Source organism: Syngnathus acus, chromosome 15 (genome assembly GCF_901709675.1).
Source record: "Syngnathus acus chromosome 15, fSynAcu1.2, whole genome shotgun sequence".
Taxonomy (NCBI): domain Eukaryota; kingdom Metazoa; phylum Chordata; class Actinopteri; order Syngnathiformes; family Syngnathidae; genus Syngnathus; species Syngnathus acus.
This window is the reverse complement of record NC_051100.1, coordinates 11,024,809-11,049,613: the sequence shown is the minus strand read 5'-3', so window position 1 is coordinate 11,049,613 and position 24,805 is coordinate 11,024,809. Positions and strand designations below refer to the sequence as shown.

The window sequence follows — 24,805 nt, the reverse complement described above, 5'->3', positions numbered from 1 at the left end:
CCACTAAAATGCAAAATTAATGTAAATTATTTTATTCAATAAATATATATGTATATATAGATCTTTTTCACGGTCAAAGGTGTTGGATCCTAAACATGTCATGTGATCCGCTTGCTCCGATAGCACGTATGATAGGAATGACAATAAGAAAATGAGCTGGGTAAGAATTAAAAAAAGTGAGCAATTTTTGCTTGATGACATCACAACACGAAGCAGGATAAAAGTGAAGTCATGTTTTCTGAATAGAAAGATTCAATCACAGATGATACGTCTCTAAAATCCGTCTTGTCCAGCACTCATTTGTCAACTCGTGTATGATAAGGCACCGTGTCAAAATGATCTACGTTGAAAAACTGCTTGCTTGTAAAGTCGGCTGAGATATTGCACTAAAAGAAAAAAACATATGGCTTTCAAAATCCAACGTATGCATACAGTGTTGCTACGAATTTGCAGCGAGCATTTTCTGGCCTCTCCGCTCTAATCCCCGAGGCCTGAGTTTGTCTTTTGCAAGCAATAATTCAATAAGTGCTGCCAGAAATGGGCTGAGCATTCCACTCTCGATACGCTTTAAATAGGCCAACGTGCGATAAACAACAGTATTAAATTGATTTGTAAAAAAAGAACGCTTTGGAGTAAAAATGACTGAGGAGCCACGTCGGATTGTACTACCGCAGTCGCCTGGGTGATTGCCGTTCTCTGCTTTACATTTTCTGGCCCAGCTTCGCTTTCTGTGGAGGAGAGATGAGAGGTTTTTTTTCATCAGACAACTCAAAAAAAAAAAAGCAGAGTAGAGTAGCAGGGAAAAAAAAAAAAAAAAAAAAAAAAAAAGACGTACGATGCCAGTTGCATGTTTGGGTTTGATGTTGTACGATGCTTTTTCCTTGGCCTGTCTGAAACACTCTTCCGCCATCTTCAACCTAAAATGCAGGGGACAAATATAGAGTAGTAGTAGTATGAGAACATATATTTCTGGAGAATGAAGTTGACTTGCCGGTGCCAGCGACTTGTGTTTGCACAGCAATCCACAGTGAGGGACGATTACGATCTTTAATTGCGCGACCACCACCACGCAACAAAATGCTGCATGATAGCTCAAAGCAAAAGGTCAAAGAGTTCACCCTTTCAAATTTTGTTTGTATTCTTTCCGGCCGAACAAGCCGACCTTTTACTCGGGGCCCTTTGACGAGTATCACCTTGTGATCTTCGTGTGGCATCATGGAGCAATTTGCTTTTTGTTGTCATGCATTGTTATCAGTGTACCCATCGTAGCAGTGGAAGCCAAGTGGATGCTGCGTGTGTTCTTTTCATTTCAGAAGTGAGGATCAAGATTTGGGTCATTTCGTCTCTTTTTCCTTCCAACTAGACTCCATTCATGTAGCCAACAAGCTAGCCAATATGTCTTCGTCTTAGCTAGCTAACTAAATCACCTAAGCTTGGCTATTTTAGATACATTTGACAAAGCTCATCTATGCTAACTTGGCTCTGGCTATTTATATGTAGTCAGCGAGCGAGCGAACAAACAGTCTCCATAGAACCATCCATCTCTCGTACTAATGTGGGTCATGTGTAACTCACCGTTCCTTTAGCATCAGCTTGTTCTGCTTCTTCCAATGTTCTTTAAAATCAGTGGAAAATTCATGCCAAAGTCCAAAAAGAGTGCCGGGCGACGCCTCCTTTTCTCCCGATTTGGGTTTGACCGAGAAGGACGTGCTCAGCTCCAAGAAGCTGAAGGAAGAGAAGAACAAAAAAAAAAGAAAATATGAACATCAAGACAAAACTATTTGAGCGGCAGATAAAACAAGTCAGTTATGGCAAAAAATTGGCGGCATCAAGCAAATATGCAGAATCCAGACGCTTATCTTGGAATTTGATGCTTTTCAGAAACAAAACAGTGACTTGAGAACTGACAGAAATTTATACTTGAGTCAGAAGGCGCCGTAGCGTATGACTTAGCTACGCTAACGCAGTGCCTGCTAGCTGGAGGGCTACACTCTCGCCATTCATTCGCAGACAAACAACCAGAAAAAAAATTCTTATTGTGTCTCTAGATGTAGTGAACTGCGGGTATGAATTTAATTAAAAGTGGCCAAAGATACAAGGTACCAAAAGAATTATTCCTCAGATAATCAACATGAACAACTAATGGGATAGATATGGATGAATATGACCAAGTTTCATCCTTGAAACCTCGAAGCCTCCAACCTTGACGGACACGTGTTTAGATGTTCATGAGGGGAAAAGTGGGAGGGCGGCACGCCGGCGATCCATCAGAACCTCTGGAGCCGTGGCCCGTCAAGGTGTTGAACAGCGAGGCGGTTTGCAGTGGATCAATACAGTGGACAGGTTGGGCTGTCTTTGTTTGGAGTGTGCTGCAGGAACGCATTCCACGCCAGCCGTAACAGAAACCTGGAGCCGAGGCTGTCTCCTCTCGCCCTGCTTAGATAAACAACGCAGACACCGCACAGGGGGGGCCTCCCGTCTACTGAGGCCCCCCGGAACGACGGCCTGCACCTTCCCCATAACCGAAGGAACCAGATGCCCTAAATATTGACAAAGCGGCAAGATTATGTTCCTCTGTGAATACGGTCTTTAAGGCTTTGCTGGATTTATCATCCCGTGTTGCCTTTACTTCCAAACTCACAAATCAGGGCTTTGACGCACAAGAGCGGGCCTTATGTAACCTGTGAAATGGAAGAAGAGGAATCACCTACCAGAGAGAGAGAGAGAGGTGAAGGAGGTGCGGGAAAATCATGAAGGACAGATCAAGGGCTTACGTTTTTTGAGTGTCTGCCAGTTGTTTCTCCTGTGTCTCCAGCTCAGTTTGGGCTGAAAAAGAGAAAGAAAAGACAATTTGGTGGAAAACGAGAGCAAGGAATGCGTGCGAGGATGAGATCAGCGGCAGGCCAACTTGTACGTACACGACTTTTACGCCCGCCACCGTCACGTAGACCAACAGTCATCTTTGCGGTGTTAAGATACCTGAGAGTATCCAAATCAAGCTGGAGACTGATGACAAATATTTGATCGATCATGACTTCTTTAAGGGGCATCACCTAATGAGGAACCAAAATCGAAATGGCCACGTAGTAAACCGGTCCCCAATGCACAAAAGACGGGGGCACTGCTGCACTCGTCCAAATTTCAAGCAGGCTAATCTCAGCGGCCATCGGGGTCACTTGCAACGGCGGTGAAGTGTGACAGCCTGGCTGGATGAAGGTTAGCTTATCTCCTTTCTGATCCGCAGGCTGCCTGTTTCCATTGAGAATAAGAGCAACGGCCGATTCGATCCAGCGGTACGTGTTTCCCCCCTCGGTCAGCGGTGCCAGTTGTCTTCGTAGCCCCCCTCACGGTCAATAAATGTTCGCTAAAGTTGCATGAAACTGTCAATGATCAGACATGTCCTAAAGTCAAGTCTCCTCATGGATTTGTTTTGCGAAGCAGACGTGACAGCAGATAGAAGAGATAATCTTTCCTGGCGCAAATATATGTTCAGCTCTTATCCTGGGAATATCTGGTTGCGATGCGTAATTGAAGCCAGAGCGGCATCGAAAGATCTCGGAGAAACCCGCTGGGACCGACGCAATTCCGCGGTGCTAAATCACCCATTGGACCGCAGTCCCATTCCTGCGGGATGACAGCTCGTCAGTTTATTGATATGATAAATCTGTAAATAATATTAATGTGGCTCAATATCAGCAAGTTGCTTTGTTCCTTGAAAAGAAGGTAAACAGTCATATTGTTGAGCGCTCAACTAGCCGTCTTATCTCGCTTGGGTTCTTGTTTTGATGGAACTTCCCAAAGCTTTGTGAAAAATTGCCGTGTTGAAAGGCAACAAGGTGACTTTTAACCAGTTCCTAAAACTCTTGACAAAGAACGTTTTGGGGGCAGCTTAGAGGAGCATTTGCTGGCTGCAGACTGAAGATCGCATTGCAAATTTTCATCAATTGATTTTATGTTGTGTGCTTGAGTTGAAACCGATGGCAGCTGTTTTTTGCACCAGGCGTTGGATTGGACGCCATCACATTTTAAGACGCATGTAAAGGCAAAGGTTCTTGCCTGATCTGAGTCCAAATTTGTTGCTTTTTATAGGAGATAAATAGAAGACAACTCAGGTTAGTGCAGCCCTAATTTTTTGCTGGAACTGATGAAAACCACTTCTAAGATAACCAGAACAGTCCAGATTGATTCAATGCCCTGAGAATTAATAAAGGCGGTACCGTAATTTGGTACCAGATTATCAAGGGCAGTCTCGATGAATCTGTCTATTTGGAGAAATGTCTGTATGGTTTTCGCTAATGAGTTGATTGCGATTGACCTTTGATTCAACTTCCATACGTAAGGCGCAGCAGATTGTAAGGTGCATGGTCGTTTTTTTGAGAAACGTAAAGGATCTTAAGTGCGTCTTATAGTCTGAAAAATACGGTAGCTATATTTCATTTCAAATTGTGGAAAATCAAATTTCATGGATATGATGGGCATTTCTTTAGATTTCAAATGGAAAACCATCTGGGCAACAGGGTGAACTCGGGGGTAGCACGTTTGTTTCGCACATCTGTCTCACAGTTCTGAGGTTCGGGGTTTGAATGCCGGGCCATTTACATTTCGTCCCCGTGCTTGTACTCCCGAAAACTAAATGTCGTACTCATTGAAGATTATAAATGAGCCATTTGGGTGAATGGGTTTTTGTCAGTGTATGTATCTCCATTTTTTCAGATTTTATTATTACACAGAAAACAAAACAATTTATTTAACATAATTTAGCAACATGATGGCCAAAACATCCAAAATGTCGAGTAGAATGTAAGCGATCCTGTCCTCTCATAATCTGGACGTCTATCAGAAACAGATTATCCGACAAGGCCCAAAGATTGAGCATCAAAGAGTTTGTGAGCAAAATGGAGCGAGACCAAACAACGGATTTCTAACATCTCCGCTTCCACTATTATTCTGTGGTTAGTTTCATGGTCAGAAAACAAACAAAGGCGGTTTCAAACTATGGAGCCAGAAACAGTTTAACCCCCGGGCCTTTTAGAGATTAGCAAAATAACAAAAAAAATATGACATTTGGCTCTTTTCTTGTTTTGTTTTGAGTTTTCTCCCCGCGCCCCTCCCCTCTTTCTACCGCCACAGTGGCGGAACCCCAAGAATCCCGTCTGGAGCCAGGCGAGCAAAACTTCCACGCTTGCAATCGTCTCTCAGAGGAAAAAGCTTGTCATGTGAATCAAAGCGGGAGCTCCCATATTTCTCTCCACAACCCAGAAAGGGAGCGCAGGAGAGCGGCGACGGAGGGGAGCGAGTGGGGGTGGGGAGGGGAGTAACGGAGGGCGCCAGGAGCTTTCATCTGCAGACTTTCTTTCAAAAACGGACGAGCGAGCTTTACCGCCGAGCCACATATGCTCCGCGTTATCCTTGCTCATTTGAATACAAAAGCAGTCGGTGCGAAGCCTGTGGCGTGTTCCTTCCAAGAGATTGGTCACAGTCACTTAAACGTCGCCTGGGTCAAAGCCAACACAAGGCAAATACATTTATTGTTATGTAAAGAGGCAAGGCCTGCAATGTAGGACGATGTTTTGCTGCTGTTGCGCAACAAAAGCGACACGATAATTCTGCAGCATCCCTATCGGAACGCTTATGATGTCACCGATACGGCTGTCCTGATTCGGAGGCCCCTTCAAATGCAGCCTTCTTGATACTATTTTTATTGCAGGATGAATTTCAACCACCCTTCATGGCCGTAAAAGCGTGATTAAACATAGACTTTACCGGTAAATCAAATATGTCTCGTGTAAATAGTTCCAGTTCGGTAAATTCAGTTTTTTTTTTTGTCAGGCCGACAACACATCTGATTGACACGTGGCGGGTGGGAGAAAAAAATTATATTAAAAAAAAAAAAAGAAATCTGCTCTCAGTTTTTGGACTTTTCCTCTAATCTATGATTTCCCCGTGAGATAGCGGCTCATTTGAACATTTATTGAAGCAAAACCATGTGAGAACACGCCAATGGAAAAATACTTTTAGTCGGGATGAAATGTGACACTGAGTCGACAAGCTGCTTTATGGAAAATGGATCCCGCTGGTTACAATAACCACATTATTGACAAAGGGAGAACAAGTCACCTTGGCTGACAAAGGCGTCCATCTTGTCCTTGAAGGGCTGGAGGTTGTCTTCAGAGGACAGCTTGCATACTTTTTCCATCTCTCTGGAGCACGCTGAAAGAAAAAGATGAGGTCACTGTGTGAGGATGAACACGTCAGGCTAAATATAGAAAGGTGAAGTTCCTCGCTGTTACGATTAATGATTGAAATGTTGGGGTCATATGAGGTGAAAAACAGAGACAAGGTATTCCCAAGTTCCAAGGCCAGGAAGTGTTAGCTGTTGATTGCTAGCTCGTCCGTTTTGTTAGTCCATTAACTAGTTCATGCGTTCACAAAATTTCAGTCTCATAAACAAAAAAGACATACGTGTATTTGGTTATTTACCAATCATCTTTTGTTTCTCAGATCACAAAGTAAAGTGATGTGTATGTGCTTTTTGATAGACGGAAAGAAGTGCTAAAGCTAACTAGCTCGAGCTTTCACAACACGTGACATGACCTTATTACATGCACTGTTAATAAAAGAGGGAAACTATTTTTAGTAAAGATTATTATTATTTTCAAGTCAGCGTGATTCAATCTTCACCACTACAACATTATTTGGCAAAGTGTATCACGCAAGCTAATTGGATTAGTCTCAAAGGCGCATAAAACAACCCAGCGAGCAGACTTTGTTTGGGGAATCGACGATGGAGACATACTCACACTTTATTATTTGCACCAAAATACATTTGTAACCGTCGGCGGACATGTCAGTACTTGGAAAGTGCTGCCGAGTGCTCAGAGCAAGAGAAATGACCCGTTTCCCAACAGCCGCATTCGTTAGGTCTTCACTTCCTTGTCAAAGCGCGAGCCAAACTTGCTTCCAGAGATCTTGATCAATCAATGAAATTATTTTTCCATGTGTTTGATCGAGGTATGGCAATTGCCCCAGAGGGAGCCGGCAGCCAGAAGCAAAGTGAATTTAGAGCTATAGATGATGAAGACGTCACAGCATATTAGAAAAGTTTAAATCTTCCTATCAGACATTTAATTTATTTCTTGAGCAGTTTACACGCAGCGAAAGTAAAAGCAGCAGCACATTATGCATGCTGATCTCAATTTCACGAGGAGCTCTGCCGAACCCACGGGGGTCCCGTCCTGAACCGCTCACATCTGTTTCTGCTTGTCATCTCGACAACAACCAGATGTTATCTGGCGGCCGACACACCTCCGCCAATCCGACGGCGGCCGTAGCACGCTCGGCTTCGGAGAAAATGAGTTTCCGTTTCCGTGCGAGAAGTTATGTTAAAGGCCTCGTGCATAATTCATGGCGCCACATGTTTCCTCACGCGTTGCCTGTAAACAAATAACACCTTGGGGGTCGAGTTAAGCAGCTGGGGGGGAAAAGTCCGGGCCCTTCCGAAGCGGGTCGGCGGACCTTAGGTGGGGGTGACCTCACCGGTCAGGTCTCTCCGTAACTTGCGCAGATCCTTGTCAAAGTCCTCAAACCTCATCTGGGAGGCCTGGAAGAGGTCGTGCGGCTCGGGTAGAGGGTAGGGGCACGTCTCTTTTCCGGCGTTCTGGAGAAGCACAACACACGCATTGACGCAGGGAAGCACCAAAAAGGCTCCCGGACTTGGGGAAGGCTTCGCTTGTATACATTATGAGCACCGAGCCAGATTGATGCAAATGTTCTAAACGGCTCACGTGTACTTAAGTACAATTCAAACAAATCTCAGAAGATATATTTGAGTTTGCAACACATTAAGGAGCATTTAAGTTGGGCAAAAGGAGGGGAAAATCATCATGATCCTCTTCATCACTGTCGCTCCAAGGCCATTATGAGTTCTGCGAGCATGTAATGCAGGTTGATCTTGGCAACCAGAACTCGGAGCCTGAGTTCATCTCATCTGGCGAAAACTAATTATTTACACCAGCGCCTCGTTAGATGCCGTGCCAGCTCACGGACGACCGGTTTGAACGAAGCCAGGCCGGGAGATGAAGAGCGAAACGCAGAGACAGAAAATCAGCCAGGGGAGGAGGAGAGAGATTTCAGTTTGCCGTATATACGGAAAAGAAAAATAAATAATTTGATAAACGATAAGTCATTGTATCCTCTGGCGAGAGAGGAGATGAAAAGAGGGCTCTGGAAGGATTTCTGAGGGAATCAGACTCGAACGGAAAAGCCATTCAAATAAACAGAAATGAAAACATACCTCATCAAAGTGCCTCAGATAGTAAGCAACCACGTAGGACAAAAGACTCTGGGAGTTATCCTGAAAGAAAAGAAAAGACCTCCGTAAATAAACCCAAAGCCTTTATTTATTAATCTAATCATCTCGGAGCAGGACGTTTCAATTTGTGCCTGGGCGCCCAGGAATAGAAACAACGGCCTCCGGAGGGGAGCATCAATCAGGACGTTAGGCGAACAATGTAACAACACGCTTGGCCGGCTGTCATAATTCAGAGAGGGATGTTCTTTATGGACGCGCCGCAAAGTATCGCGGCCTTATATGGCGGCGCTAAGGGCACACGGGGCCTGCTGTGATATTGAGCGAGACGAGTAAACACCGCGGCCTCTCCTCCGAAGCTCTGCAGCTCATGCAAGTTCCAAGACCGGACTCTAATTCCAGGTTGAGGGAGCCGCCGGAGGTCAAGATTTTCCGATGACTTTCTCTCGACTATTTTTATCTTCGGCCGAACCTCCAAAGTCGAACGCAATCTGTTGTTCTTGAGATCTTTTTGTCCAAATCAATATTGTAATCAATAATATAATCAACAATTAACAGAGTGCTTACGATATGATATAAAACCTAAAATATATTTCCATAGAAAAGAAAGATATTTTGCTCTTAAGCTAGCTTTGTCAAGCCACGCTAATTAGCGTCATGCTACACAATAGCATCTGGCTAATTTAATTTTTGCATGACATTAAAACGGAAGTATTGCTCATCTTCTAAGTAAGCACTTAGCTGTGTTGCCATTTCTCTATCTATAATTACCGTATTTTTTTCAAACTATGAATAAAGTTGAACTCGTTTGCTAGACTGGTTCGTTTGTGCCTTACAGTAAAAAAAAAAAAAAAAACCGAACAGCTAACATTCAACAGAGCAACACAAGAAATACTAACCGAAAAGTAACGTCGATTTTTTTGGGCATTTTTCTAGAAATGTCAAATTTGAACAACTTTGATTTTTCTTTTTTTCTTATTTCCCATACCATGAAAACATTCCCCTTTTCTCGTAAGCACTTACGCTGCTCTTGACGTCCTTCAGCTTGGGCAGAATGTCCAAGGTGAAGCCATCAGCCTGCCCGCGGGTTCGATTCCCTCCATTCATGAAGTTACCAAACGCCAGAACCAGACCCAGAACCTGCAATACACACTTGCCACTCTGAAGAGACTGACGCAGGTAGAAAAAATAAATAAAAGTCAGACAAGCAAATGCTGATTAAAAAGGGAATAAATGAAATAAAATAGCTCACTTTGCATGTTCTTTGAAGAATTTCCATTTTGCGGGCAATGGAGGTGATGCATTCATAAAAAGTGGACTGGAAAAGGATGCAGAAGACCCTTTCGGAGAAGTTGGGGATCTCCGATAACTGCAAGAGGAACCTGAAGAATTGAAGCATGTTTGCTTGGACTCACTGAGGAAGCTCACGTAGCAAATAGCGCATAGCGGCACGCTCGCTCACTGCTCGGGCTTGTCCAATGGCTTTGCGTCCACCTTGTCTTGCGCCGACTTCACGTGTTTCCGGATGCTCTCCATCTCATCATTTTGGCCGCGCTGAATGATGGAAAAATATTTGTTATAATTCAAAGCAAATGGGTCGCAAAGTGGTAGTACTGGATCGTTGGCCAGTTCCAAGTCCTTCAAGATATTTTGTACTGTAAAATTCAAAACAGCTTTTCACTAACAGAAGACAAAAGATTCACCTGGTTGTTTAATTTCACCCTTGATGGGTGTGCAGGTGCACCGACACGTTGCTGTAAGAACATAAAAGTGTCGCTCCACCTGTTGGACCTCGCAGGGGACCGGCCTTCGCGGCGGCCATCACAAAGGAGCATCAAAGGCTAAGAGGGCCCGATTAGTATTCCGCGCAGCGTCGCCTCCTGCGGGCGAGGGCGAGCTCTCTGTCGCCCTCCTCTCGAGACGTTTTCAAGTGTAAATATATTTAACCCAAAGCAGATCCCCCTCAAAGGGCAGCGGCGCGGTCCGGCGCTGTTTGGCATAATTGGGGACAAGTAGGCATTAGCGTGTGATCTTTGAATTGCAAGGGCATGTTGCAACGCTTGTTAGCATGGCAAATCCAGTCCCATGTGGAATATCAAATGCGAAGGAATGTCGGACGATGTTCCGCGATGCCAGATTTGGAGCGCCAAGTGGTATTCATTACGCGCTTTTCCAGTTCTGGGCAAAAGGGAGCCGACGACGGCTAATTCTCTCATTTATGTCACTCACGTTGCCGTTTATGAGAGAATACTTTCCAAATGAGCGCGGCTTTAATGTCATAAACATATAAAGACATCCCGAGCCGCACGCTACGAAGAGGCGATCATTAAAAGATCGTACGGCCGCCACTGACCCGCGTGACATTTCGCTACCGTCAGCGCTCTGAGCTTCAGACCAGCCAGCCAGTCTGGGCCCAGATTACGGCTTGTGATATTGCGAGCCTTTTCCCGCTATCACTGCGAGCCCCTTTTAATGGCTTATTGTTCAAAGCACAGGAGCGACTATAATCCGCAAGATCGCAGACTGAGCGACTCTACGCCCGCAGAAAGGGAGAAAAAAATAGAAGAAAAATCCATCAGTGTGCCGGGTTTCAGTTTGTGCTGAGGAAAGTGAGGGAGCGCTGCGCTGCCTTCTCTTTCGCGAGCTAGCGAGCGAGCGAGGGCGTAACCATTAGAAGCCCCCTCGCATTCCTCAAGACAGGCTGACTGTGCTGCCAACTGTGGTTTAGGGGTCTGGAGACCCACAGACAGGATGGAGTCTCGCAATACAAAAGGGAAACAATTTGGCTCCTCCACTCAATAACACAGCCTAAGGCGGCGAAGGGGAGGGGAGGGGCGAGAGGGCTTCCAAATCGTGGGGTGAGCAAGCAGTTGAGAGGTAAGAGGAGGCTCTTGACATGTCGGTTCGGAATGGCAGCTTGCCTTGTTTCCGTCGTCGACATGCAGCGGAGTCGCGCTGCCTATTTGCGGTTCTTTTTCTAACGCCCCGAAGCCCTTTTCACACTGCACTTAGCAGTGTGACCTAGCCAAACTCGTTTCTTGTGTATGTGGTCAAGGGCAGCCGCTACGGAATGGAGCGTTGCTAGGAGGTTTCATACGGCCTTGGTGGAGAAGCAATTCAGAAGGTTTTCACAGCATCTTCAAACCGGAACACGTGCTCATGTTTAGAACCCGCTCTTTATTGTTTGGGCTCCCAATGAATACTTTTATTGTCAGAGCCGCGAAACGCGCCGATGACAGGCATCGATGTAAATATTCTGGAGGCACAATGCGCCCGCCAGTGTCCTCGTTAATCACTTTGATGGAAGGTGGGAAGGGAGGGGGGTAGTCGATCAGATCCAGCGTGACAAAAACATATTTAGCGTGTTAAATCATGGCTCCCCTATTCAGGCCCACCCGTCACATCACACGTTTTGCGGCGAGCCGCTTTGCTTTGGTGCCTAATGCCCGTGTCCTTTGGTTCAACCCGTTACAGGGGAGGCAGGAAACGCCACATCTCAAGTGAAAAATCTCTTTGCAGCCGAGTGGCGTCGAGTGGAAAAACATGCCGCGGGATTCTGGAAACACGATGGCCTGAATTGATTTCTCCGTTTTTGCAATCAAAGGACGGCCATTGTGCGAATTGTGGTTTCGCAAGTTAAAAAAAAAAAAATGCTGACAGCTGACGGTCGCCTGCTTGAATCACATCTCACCAAATCCTTCTCGGGTTCCCTTCTGTCAGAAAATAAGAGCCAGTTTTTGTGTCGATGGCGTGAAATGTGGCAGCATGTCGCAAGCGTCGTTTTCAAAATAAAAGCTCGAAGGAAAGAAGAAGGCGGGAAACTCTTCCGTTGCCTTGTGCCGCTCGCCTTTGCGTGTTGACGGGAAAGCGCAGAAATGTTTACGGCTCCAGATTGATGTCCTAAAGCGCGAAACTCGCCCGTCTTTCTCTTCCAGATAAAGACAAGACGCCAGCCATCTCGGAGCAACCGTGACATCCTCCGATGTTTTGGATACTCACGTTCTCATAAAGCGCTTGCAGGGTCTCCAGATCCACCACGGTGTTGTCCATATTGAGGACGGCTGAGGGAGGAAGGAGAAGGCATTAAAAACAGCCAAAGCAAGATTCTCTGTTGGTACCAAGGAACCATGTTGATGTAAGCTCAGCAGCTTCATTTTGACAAAAGTAGTGCTTTACGGCTATCGCGTGGCAACTCTGTGCCAGGGAACTTTGTCAAAGTGAATTGAGGAGTTCCAAGGCTAATCTGTTCGCCCCATAAGACTTGGTCTATAAATCTTGAAATGGTCTCGGACCAAAATCCGGACCCCTCAGGTCGTCTAACCAGAACCAAAGCCGCAAAGAACAACATAATTACGAAAGTCTTCGAAATGTGTCAGTGCTACGCTGACGTGCGTTTAAACTCGCGTGTTTGAATTCCTGCCGTCGCCTTTTTGTTTCGGACGCCGGTGAACATTAATCCTTGCAAATTAAATGTTTAAAAACAAACATGGCCTCGGGCTCGGCACGTGTTGGCGCTTCGTGCGCATCATCGCTCAGTTAAACACTCAACACTGTTACGTTCACAACTTAGACCCCGCTCACAACTAGACCTTCTGATACAGATTTTTTTTTTTATTATTTATGGCTGGAACAGATTAAAGACATTTTCATGTATTCAAATGGGGAAAATTCAAGTGAATTTTGGGGAGTTGCCATAGTCAGGAAATGTCTTGGTACAAGCTGTCTTGTACCCATAATAGGTCCTCTTTAAAACGGCCGTTTTATGAAGGGAACACTTTGAACTCTGGAATGAATTATTCCAAATATATAATTGATGTCATTGGGGAAGCTGGTTTTGAAATTAAAGGTTAAGGATCGTGGTCGTGCCAGATCGAGGTACGACCGCGAGAGAAGCGCCTCGGGCAACTAATGCAATCGGATCTGTCAAAGTCTTTCGCGTTGGTCTCGGCCATCTCGTTTTCCTAAAGAGTTCTTCTTGACCCTTGGTTGCTGCTGTTTCTCGCTTGCACACAGCATTTGGTTTTCATTCAAACCAAATTGGAATCTGGCAGATTGTTTTCGACGAAGGCACGTTTGCGCGGATTGCGACACGGATGGTGCGCCATGTTGAAATGACGGCGGACACGAGACAAACAACAACAGCTGCGCGTGTTGACCGGTCGCCCGGAAACAGCGGCGACGTACACCAGGGAGCCGCTCAACGTGTGAATCAGAAGTGCTTGAGATGTCCAAACGATGACAGCCGGCGCCGTCTTTATCGCCGGCCAATAAAGCGCATGATTCACGGCGTCAAAAGTGACAATTACTTGAGCGCTTTGAGAGGGCCTCATTTCCCCATCTCACGAAGATCAATTACATCTTGGGAACATTTTCTTATGAAAGTAGCATTTTTTGCCAACGACTGTTTTGTAACGACACAAGCATTCATCAGGCCCTGACGGCTGACTAACGCACGCTTCACAAAAGCTCTTGTATCTTCTCAATCATCTTGATCTCTGTGATATACGGACGGACGTTTCCAATCAGCGCTAATGGCGCGCTATGCTAACAGTTGTCCTAACATTGGAGATGAACGACGATGCTGATGAGCTTGGCCCTTGCGTGCCCTCTGGCGCCGACCTCGGACGGATGACCTCACGTTCCACACAAAAACTGTGGAAAGGCTTCCCGGGCAACGACATGCTTCAGAGTAAATTACGGTCACCCAAAATGTGAAGCATCTACGTTTTTTTGTTGACGAGAGCCGGTGTTTAGACACGTCGATGAGTGACGACGGCGGAGCAATCAGAGACAAAGTCAAACAGGAAGAAAGTCCGTTCTCATCATCATCTCCGGGGTGACGTCACTCGGCTTGACAAGTCAGAGAAAAACAGTTGCATGATTATTAGAGGGGCTGAAAGCAAAAGGAAAGTGCAAAACTGACCCTAGCCACCGGCGGCCATCTTGGGCTGCTACTCGCTACGCATGCCGAACTGGAATACATTGATTCCTCTGCTGCGTTTTCATTTTTCGTCGCTATGTCAACAAGGCCAGTGAGATTCATTTTTTTTGTATGTTTGATACTTTTATTACATGAAAACATGACTCACCATTCTGGATGTCCTTCATGTCAAGGTGGATGCTGGACATCAGGATACCGACAGCTTGAGAACGCTTGTTGCTCAAAAGCTTCACTACCTACCAGGCAAAAAAACAGAAACAAAAAAGATTTCAAATGTCACGTGAGCATAACAGCAACCCCCCCCCCAAAAAAAAAACGAGTGCAAGCCTTTAATAATTGACATGTTCCAAAAGACATGACCATTTTCCTTGTGTGGCAGTGCACACAAGCCTGCTAACCACAAACATTTATATGAAATTATAATGCTGTCTTGTTGATTGATGACTTCTCAATTTACTTTACCGCCACATCCTCTCCATCAACCATCTTCCAACCGTAGAAACAGAAAAAGTTTTGAATCTCCTGTTATGATCAGCAAACCAAGACAAAGATTGTCGTAAGGTCACGCTGAAGCGAAAACAAAAATGAAACTTCATAAATAATGAAGAAGTTCCAATTATTCTGCTTGACTCATTACAAAAGCATCGGGCTCAGACGCATTTCTTGTTGTCCAAAAGCAGTGCCGTGCCGCCGTGACCGCTGAGATCCAACAGACCGCATCCATCAATCTGTCTCTCCGAATTTAGTCATTTGTCCCTTTGAATTTGTCACTCGTTGTGCCTCTGAAGGCTAAGCGCTTTAGATGGCGCAACCATGTGGTTCAAAATGTTCAAACAGAAGAAAAGAGGACACGGCGTAGAGCCCCATGCTTGCAAATGTTTGGCTGCATCACAGCCACATTCTGTACTTGCTCTGCTCACAGCGAGTGATGAGCTGAAGATTAAAGTGATTTGAAGTCCACTTAAGTGTTCTCAGACCTCCTTGATCAATTGAAATGAAAAAGAACAGAGGACGGACACAAAAAAAAGAATTCAAAGCTTTTGAGATGAGACGGCAGACGAAAAGAAGTCAATTTGACCTGTTTTTTTTTTTCACGCCGTAAATGTTCAAGGAAGTTTCCAACTTTCATTTCAACGGAAAGTTTCGGGGAGATGTTCACATGTCGGTTGGAAGTCACCCAGCCCCATGAAATCATTTTCATTCCCGAAAACCGCATTTCCGCTTCGCAAACTGTCAGAGGATTCCTCACGGACGGGAAAAGCACTTCCTCGGAATAATATTATTTGTGCTATTCACATCATTTAGCTGTTAAATACATTCAACATACAAATCCTGACAAGAACATGTTTGCGTCGGAGATCAAACATTTCTTCGCCGACTGATTGATGGACTAGCATGAAGCGTGCTGGCAAAGCGAGACAGACGCTCTGGTCCACAAAAGGGAATCACGCAGTGAGCACAATGGGAGGAACCGCATCATGAAATACGGCTCCCAGGCTTCGATCCCCCAAGCCCCCCCTCATCCCCCCACAAGGAGTCATCGCCACCGCGAGGTTTCTTTCCGCCGCACGCGAAATACTGGCCGGCCGCCATCACATGGTTGGGCGGGAGTCTGACGGGAGCCAGAGCTCACGCCACATAATAAGTGTCTGCCTGGAAGCACGCCTCAGTGGGCTAAGCTAAGAGCCCTGAGGGATCCCCAATCATAGGCATCCATACCTGCTTGGCTTTGGACTTGCTGATTGTGTCAGAAATGGGCTTTTTCTTCTCTTTGACAGCACTTTTGGAGAAGAGATCCACAAATTCTTCAAAGTCCACCGTCGGTTCTTGAATTTTCTCCCAAACTAATGAAGCGCTCTGCCTGCAGACAGACAGAAACACTGTTAACTGAAAACATACAAAAGCTCTCACTAGCTCAGTTTTAAACATTTCCCACAGCACTGTTGGCCTAAAAACATTTTTGAGTGTCACAAGAACCAAGAAAGAACCATTCAAATTTTTTGCACAAAATTGGAGGAAAACCTAATCTGAGATTGGAGCCCAAATTTATTTTAAGAACTACCTCACTGGGGAGTAGTCAGCCTATTTTTAAATCTTCCTCTAATGTTCCTAAGTTGACTTAGGAACCAAATTGTGTTGCCCGACAATTCATTTGCGGTCGCGGCGCCTGGACTGCATCACATTCATTTTCCGCAAGGTTGAGCATCACCATCGTACGTGGCAGATGTTTATCTTAAGTGGACAAGTTTCCTCTCTCCTACGTGGAGAAAAGCTCAGTGCCAGCGATGCCTATCTGTCGCTGTGCTCTTACTTCTTAGCGTCCAGCTGAATGCGCGTCCAGTAGAGGGGTTTCATTGGCTTGGGGGGCTCAATCACGGCCTTGGCAGGAGCAGCTTCCTGGACCGCAGTGGAGCTCCTGGGGCCCGCCGGTGGTGGTGGTGGGAGTGGGGGGCCGAGGCTCGGGGGCGGTGGCGGAGGAGGGGGGCCCATTCCGGGAGGCGGCGGCGGCGGAGGAGGAGGTGGAGCTCCAAAACCAGGTGGCGGTGGTGGTGGTGGAGGAGGCGGAGGTGGAGCTCCAAAACCAGGTGGCGGTGGTGGTGGTGGAGGAGGCGGGGGACAGGATCCAAGTCCAGGTAAAGGCGGTGGAGGCGGGCAAGATCCAAGTCCAGGTAAAGGTGGAGGAGGCGGCAGCGGCGGGATCGTCTTGTTCTCCTGTCTCTGCTGGCACGTGCAGACAAAGCTCACCTCGGGTTTGGGGAGGCTGGTGCTTATGTTCGACTTTAGCCCGTCTCCCGGCGGCGAGGTCTGAACAAACGCCTCCCGGCCCCTGCCGTCATCCCCGCCGGCCTTTGTTGAGGCAACCTGCTGACTCTGCAGCACGGCCATCTTCACGCGAAGGTCCAGGATGGTCTTCTCCAGCTGGGATATGATGCCACCTTCGTCCTCGGAGGACGACTGACCTGACTTCAACCTGCTGGGCTCGGTCTGTCAGCGCACAAAAAAAAACAACATAAATTAAACATACAGCGCACTGCTTCCATTCATCAGACCAAACCAAAGAACACATTTTACAACATTTATGAAAGAAAAACAAATCAAGTCAGGCATTCAACTGAGGAGACTCATTTTTTTTCTGTTCAGGAATGCTTTTAGAGTAAATCACTTGACAGAGTAATCCAGAAATAATGATTTGCTTTAACATTTCACATTTTATGCGTGTCTAGTAGCACCTTTGAAAATTTATGTATAACACTAATGATATCTAAGCCTTACAAACATATCAAGAGCTTCAACCATGCATAAAATGATTTGGTAATTTGCACTACTGTTCATTGGGGACAGATGCGCCATAAATCTCAAAGACATGCTCCCAGCACATGAGAAAAAAGAACACATCCAAGTTTGGTTCTTCAAATCCACGGCATTCCGTGGATGTTGACTGAGGGACTTTTCTGGACACATCATCTATTATCTCACATATCAATCCCAAATACCCCGATCTAAAAAAAAAAAAAAAAAAAAAGCAGAGTGTAAGCTACGTGCAGGTCATGCAAAGCCTCCAACGTCTCGGCTCCATCAGACCTCATGGCTCCAGAGTGGATGAGAGGGATAGCTGGAGATTTGACCCCAGAGACAGTGAGTCTCTCTGGTTGGGCCTCAAATGAGGCAAGGGGGGGACAGGGGGGGGGGGCGCTGCTACCGCAACACTTTAGTGTGCGGTAGCAGCAGCCCCCCCTGCTCGCATACTTGAATGGAAAGAGAAGCCTCTTATTTATTCCTTCTCCTACTAAACAAGGAGGTCCGTGTGCTTGGTCAAGTGAGACAAGCCTGGCCTCTGGTGGCGGCTTTTGGAGTTTGCACCCATTTAGAGTATCAGTGGACGGCAAACAGTCGGTCACATCCCAATTGGATTCTACAAACCTGAGGGTGAGACGGCACCGCTGACTTGGCCTTCAAAGCTACTTTGGAACTTGGCACTCTGGCTGGTGTTCTGCCGCCGTAGAGCTCCCACAAGTGCGACGACACCGGCAGCCCCACGGTGGCCCAGGTGTACAGTTGCTCCGCCTACAAACAGGTGAGACTTTTTACAATGTCAAACAACCTGGAAAGCAAATGACAACCCAGTCTGTTTGCGTTAACTGAGGATGGATGTGAATGACACAAAAAAGAAATCCAAAAACAAAATGGGTTCCTTTCATTTACAAGGAGTAAATGAGATTTTTTTTTGTCCCACTCAATTACCAGACTCTGCTTCAATTATTTTTACCCAAACGCACAGCTTGTGTCTAATGCCTCCCTGGAGCTAATTAATTTCAGCCACTTATGTTTTATGTCTGCTAAATGTTTCATTTTTCTCCCCTTCCTTTTATTAGCCTCACATGATCGGCTGTATCTCGGGTTTGCACAGTATGAATTTAAAAAGAGAGAAAAAGGGAATGCACCCCCACCCCCCTCCGTTATTTCTGGCAAAGCTGACTAATGGAATAATGAAAGACTGTGCTGGTGCAAACCCCAGACAGAATTTTTTTTTTTTTTTTTTTTGCTCGGTAAGTGTGGGTTGGCTAAGCTGGCTGGAGGCACGTGGAGCGGTTACATAACGCGGTCAGCAGATGGTTGACGCGAGCATCGCTGATTGTGACCGTGGGAGTGGGCGGCGGAGACGTTTTAATCCAGTCATGCGCGAAACATGGATGAGTGTGTTTCAGGAAGGCCTTTTGTACTCCAAAGAATGTCTTTCCTGAAGGTGAGGATGATGGCAGTCGCACTGTTTTTTTCCATTATTGTCAATCATAAATGAATTAAAAGGGATTTCTGCATAGATGATGGTAATGTACTATTTTGCAACAATCATTTTGTGATTTTGTGCAGGCTTACGTTAAATCCGGGCTTGGCGTTGCTGGGGCGATCCGCCCCGATGTCGCCGAAAAGGTGCAGTAGGCCCCGAGTCAACATTCGCTGACACATCTCCTGGGCCTGCTCCTCGGATGAGCCCTCGTCCTGGTGCATACACAGCCTGTCCAGCAGAGTGCGGCCTGGAGACATGCTAGCGTTAGCACAGCAAACAGCGTCGATCCCAAAACGACGAGTAAATGTGAACACATTGTTCAAAATAGACGAGAGCTGAGAATGTGATAATGAAACACTTGCATGCTAACGCCTGCCACTGTGATGTGAAGGTGTTGATGATGCGCCTGCACCTTATCAAGATGCAAGAAAGTACTTATTTTTGTAACTCTGGGCTTCCGGCTACATGCTGTTTGCTTTAAATATAAGCACTGAGGTCTCCTGGAAGCACGCACCACAAACACACAACACACCGTTTATGGCGTTTTCCAATATACGTTATCATTAAGCTAGCAGACTTGTCTTTGACAAAATTAAGATGAATAATTATGATTTGATTGGAACATTTAGGTGTTTTAACATACTCTTTTGTTTATGATTGGCTGTATACGTCAACTGAGAGGCACACCACTTGAAGCAAGCACTCTCAGCTTCTTATTTGGAGAGAACAGGAGAGAACAATCACAGTCTGAATTCATTTGAATGTGTTTAACATGTGTGCGAGTGGTAAAACAATTTTTTAAGTGATTGTTTGGGAACACAGGATACTGTAATAATTGGAGCAAAGCCTCAATTCCCGGGAGAACTGGAGTTCCGTGAAGGAAACAGAATAATGTCAATTTTTCCTCATGACTGGCTGTTGCAAATAGTTTTGGCTACGCTTCCCCTTCGCTGTCCGTCCCTCCTCAGGGCTGCGTGTGACCTGAAAAGCTCCGTAAATTCCGCAGTGTCACATGCAGTGCAGACGCAGTAACCGCTACGCAAGACAAATCAGCACACACTCGCGTACACTGAAGGTATTCTCGACATTTGCTTGTTTGTTTTTATAATGCACCTCTTTGTTGACGAAATGTGAAATGACGTCGACGTCGTTACTCATCAGCGCCACGCAGATAAACTGTCACTTTGGTTTAGCGTCCCCAATGAGGCATTGTGGGTAAATCTGCAAATGTGTGTCTTGCCATGGTGTCAATTGTTTTAGGGCACACAAACACACACACTGAGAGCGAGTGGAGAGCAGCTGAGCTCATCTCATGCGTCAGAAGGAGACAAGGTAGCATTGTTTTAATAGACACACACTCGAGAAGAGAATCTCAATTGTTTTACGAGGCCTTCGCGTCGAATCAGAAGATGATCATTTTCAGATTTTGGGGAGGCTTCCAGATTGAATTCACAGTGCAATCAAGAGCATTTGTTTTTTTTTAACAGTTGCATCATAATAATTTGTCAAATGCTGATTGAGCTGTGTGGTAAATGTTGAAAAAGCAGCATGGCCACACGGATAGAATGGTCAAATAGCTCATATAACCCACATATTATTTTTGGGGGGAGGGGGGCACTGAAAGAAAAAAAAAACGTTTAAGGATAAAATAAATAATCAAATGGAATGCTTACATTCTTTGAAACGTCATTTTTCTATTAAAACTGTGCATCAACTTTGCGGTTAATGAAACGCAGTTCAAAATTTTCTGTTCTCATATGTGTGAAGACTTTAGGAACACTTTTTTCTTTTCAGACTCCAGCAAAGTCTTGTGAGTCACATGCTAGCCTTTGTGGAATCAAGTAAAAGCTGATGTTTTTTTATCAGATGTTTTTTTTTTTTTATCTGTTTTTCTCAGGAGCACTTTGCAAAGCAGATGTCTCGCTTTCTGCTCTACTTCCTGTGGGACACGCCTCAATATTTCATTTACCCACTCTTTAAAAGGCACATCTTGGTCTTGTGCTAACGACTCAACACGCTCAAGTGACTGATCAAAGTTCCCCTGACTGAGACTGAACATCCTGAAACTTCAGGTCAACACAATTGTCCCATTTCAATTTGATGATCAAGAATTATTTGGCTTTTGAATGAACCCATTTTTAATAATGTTTGCTCCATCGTTATTTCTATTCCGTCCTCTTGACGTCATTGAAAACCTTCAGCCGTACGTATGCGTTATCGGGACTCACCAGAGAAGATGTCCAGGTAGGACGCCGTCCCCCTGGAAGACCTTGAGTGTCCATACTGGGCTCTCCTGGAGCCCAGTGTCCAGTACATAGCTCCCTTCTCCACTTGCTCCGGCTCCAAGAAGACGGCTCCATCTCCGGCGCCGTCCCAGTCCTCCGATGTCCCGAGGGGCCCCGCAATGGAGCTGGACCTCTGCTTGCGCCCCCTGACGACCTGGAGATCTTCAGGCTCTCCCGAGTCGGTTCTTCTGGGCACGCAGGGGCTGGTGAGTGGAGAGCCGATGGGGGAGCTGAGCTGCCTGGTGGTGGTCTTGACGTAGGAGGGGTGCACGGGAGGGTAAAGTTTGACGGTGGACGGGGAGATGGCGGAAGTTGGCCTGGGAGGGGTCTCGGTCGTCAGCAGGCTGATGGAAAGGCTGCTCTTCTTCCTCAGGGAGAGGAAGTCACGGCCAGCGTTGCGGTCCTCCTCCCCTCGCTGAAAAGATAAGTCGGTGCTGCTTGCGCTCTTGTGAGCCCCCGCGGGCGCCGTCACGCCGGCAGGTTCGAGCCGGACACACGGCGCACCTGCTAAATTGCCCTGAGCAGTCCGGTTATCTTGACTGCGCGGAACCGGGCTCTCCAGGTCGTCCTCGGCACTCTCGTAAGAGGATGGGGTGGTGGTTAAATCTGGGAAGCTGAAGGTGCTATTGGTCTTCGGGAAAAGGCTTCCACTGCTCCTCTCCGTGTCCGGCGCAGAGGACGGTCCACTCTCGCTCAACGAGCCGGGCACGGACCAATCTCTCGGCATGAGCGTGCTTTCATTCTCGGATTTGCCGTTCGAAGCTTGATGCTTTTCGGCGGAGTCTTCACGCTGGACCATGATGGCTTGCTGGATATCCGACAGAAGATCCTCGGCGTCAGCAGTGGCCGAGTGGAAACTGTAGATGTCCCCGTCGGATTCCGAGCCGGCTTTGTGGCACGATTCATCCAGGGTGGATTTCCGGCTGCCCGCCGTCAAGCGGCTTAAGTCGCCCTCAAAATCCGACAACGTGCCCATCTCATCGGCCGACAGGCTGGCCTCCCTTCCGGCTTTACGAGCTGCGTGGAGCGACCTTTCGTCCTCCAGCAAGTCATCCTTGGACAATCCCTTGGCCTTGGAAGTCTTCCTGATCTTCATCCCGGAGAACACTGACACCTTGGAATCCGACTTAGATTTCTTCTTCTCACTTTGTTCCCCTTTGCTGGTCTTGTTGGACTTTTTGGATTTCTTCTCCATTTCACTCTCTCCGGCCTCTCCATCCTTGCCTCCCGCGCCATTGCCCGCCTTCTTCTGCTTGGCCTCCTGGTTGCCCATGCTGCGGAGCAGGCGGACCCCCCTGGCTAAGAAGCCGTGCTGCTGGGGTCGAGAGCCGGCATGCGGCCGGGGGTCCTCGCGGGTTCCTACGCCAAATCCCGCCTGCTTACGCAATGCACTCTGAGGCAGCCGTGAGGATGCTGCTGCCGATGACGACGAGAGGAGGCGGAGACTGGCGGTGACGGCCACGGGCTCGCCGCCACCGACACTCATCCCTCGCTCGCCCCCCCTTCCAGACAGGGCGCTCTGATCCTTCCTCTCCCACTGCCCCTCCTTTCTCCCCCCATCTGCTCCCCTCCATTCAGGTCTGTTGCATAACGGGCTGCTGTTGGAGCGAAAGCGCCGCTGCTCAGAGGGTAACGCGTTGAGATGCTCGGGAAGACCGGAAATTTGCTGCTGAGCTCCGAAAGACTGCTGCTGTCGGCGTAGGACGCCGGTTGCGCTGCTCTTGCGCTTCTCTTTGAAGGTGCTGGTGAAGAAACTCTCTTTGAGAAAAGGCACTTGGTTCTCCACAGTGTTAATCGTCTCCATGGTAGCCACTGAGGCGTCGCCCTCGGGGGAGGAACCTGCAGATTTGGCAGATGGAAACATAAGTTTAGGTGATTCGTTTGATTGGGAGGCCTCAAAGGGAAAAATAACGCTAACAATGTGTTAGTTGTATTAACTTCATTTTGTCTTCAATTATAAATTAGTTGTATGATTCTTTTATCACAGACAAATGATTCAGGTTGTTTTATTTACCTGACATGTTTCGGCCTTCATCAGAGTGTCACACCTACACCAGTGACACTGATGAAGGCGAAAGTACACGACAAAACATGTCAGGTAAATAAAACAACCTAAATCCTTTGTCTGTGATAAAAGAACCAGTCAAATATGTGTGTTGACGATATATTGACGATTGATCAGCACTGTTGAAGAAACTTCTGTGCTACACCCTGAGACAAAAAGAATAGACAAGACAACGCATGGGACGAGACAGGACAGGACGCTTAAAGCTTAAAATGTTTATTTACACCAGATACCGATCAAATTCTTGTAAAACATACACAGCAAATAGTGAACACAATTTTGATGTCAGCTGACATGCCAGGATATACAGTGCCTTGCGAAAGTATTCGGCCCCCTTGAACCTTTCAACATTTCGCCACATTTCAGGCTTCAAACATAAAGATATAAAATTTTAATTTTTTGTCAAGAATCAACAACAAGTGGGACATGTTAGGGTTTACAGATTATCTTCATCGTATGATTATGTTGTAAACCCTAACAGGACACAATCGTGAAGTGGAATGAAATTTATTGGATAATTTAAACTTTTTTAACAAATAAAAAACTGAAAAGTGGGGCGTGCAATATTATTCGGCCCCTTTACTTTCAGTGCAGCAAACTCACTCCAGAAGTTCAGTGAGGATCTTTGAATGATCCAATGTTGTCCTAAATGACTGATAGAATGTACCTGTGTGTAATCAAGTCTCCGTATAAATGCACCTGCTCTTTGATAGTCTCAGGGTTCTGTTTAAAGCGCAGAGAGAACCATGAAGACAAAGGAACACACCAGGCAGGTCCAAGATACTGTTGTGGAGAAGTTTAAAGCCGGATTTGGACACAAAAAGATTTCCCAAGCTTTAAACATCTCAAGGAGCACTGTGCAAGCAATTATATTGAAATGAAAGGAGTATCAGACCACTGCAAATCTACCAAGACCCGGCCGTCCCTCCAAACTTTCATCTCATTTCATATCAGTCGTGCACTGCACAAATCTGGCCTTTATGGAAGAGTGGCAAGAAGAAAGCCATTTCTCAAAGATATCCATAAAAAGTCTCGTTTAAAGTTTGCCACAAACCACCTGGGAGACACACCAAACATGTGGAAGAAAGTGCTCTGGTCAGATGAAACCAATGTCGAACTTTTTGGCCACAATGCAAAACGATATGTTTGGCGTAAAAGCAACACAGCTCATCACCCTGAACACAACATCCCCACTGTCAAACATGGTGGTGGCAGCATCATGGTTTGGGCCTGCTTTTCTTCAGCAGGGACAGGGAAGATGGCTAAAATTGATGGGAAGATGGATGGAGCCAAATACAGGACCATTCTGGAAGAAAACCTGTTGGAGTCTGCAAAAGACCTGAGACTGGGACGGATCTTCCAACAGGACAATGATCCAAAACATAAAGCCAAATCTACAATGGAATGGTTCACAAATAGA

The 24,805-nt window shown here is 46.4% G+C and overlaps 1 protein-coding gene across 1 annotated transcript; it reads right to left on the bottom strand.

Annotated features, from left to right (window-relative positions):
* Positions 1–12: 12 nt before the first annotated feature.
* Positions 13–23,156, bottom strand: LOC119135191 (formin-2). The gene is made up of 17 exons (XM_037272605.1): positions 21,264–23,156; positions 19,125–19,282; positions 18,171–18,314; positions 16,561–17,234; positions 15,969–16,110; positions 14,398–14,485; positions 12,308–12,369; positions 9,771–9,862; positions 9,561–9,690; positions 9,332–9,478; positions 8,294–8,353; positions 7,537–7,657; positions 6,118–6,210; positions 2,775–2,826; positions 1,576–1,725; positions 836–917; positions 13–728 (listed from the first exon to the last, which is right to left on the bottom strand). The coding sequence occupies exons 1-17, from the start codon at positions 23,122–23,124 to the stop codon at positions 702–704; spliced, it is 4,083 nt and encodes a 1,360-aa protein (XP_037128500.1). The 5' UTR covers positions 23,125–23,156; the 3' UTR covers positions 13–701.
* Positions 23,157–24,805: the final 1,649 nt, after the last annotated feature.

Excerpts from the sequence above, each read along its gene's own strand:
- LOC119135191 (XM_037272605.1), bottom strand. The coding sequence starts at position 23,124 with ATGGAGACGATTAACACTGTGGAGAACCAAGTGCCTTTTCTCAAAGAG. Across the intron at positions 6,211-7,536 it reads GTTACGGAGAGACCTGACCG|CGTGCTCCAGAGAGATGGAA; the intron begins GTGAGGTCACCC and ends TTTTTCTTTCAG. Across the intron at positions 918-1,575 it reads AAGCTGATGCTAAAGGAACG|GTTGAAGATGGCGGAAGAGT; the intron begins GTGAGTTACACA and ends CCTGCATTTTAG.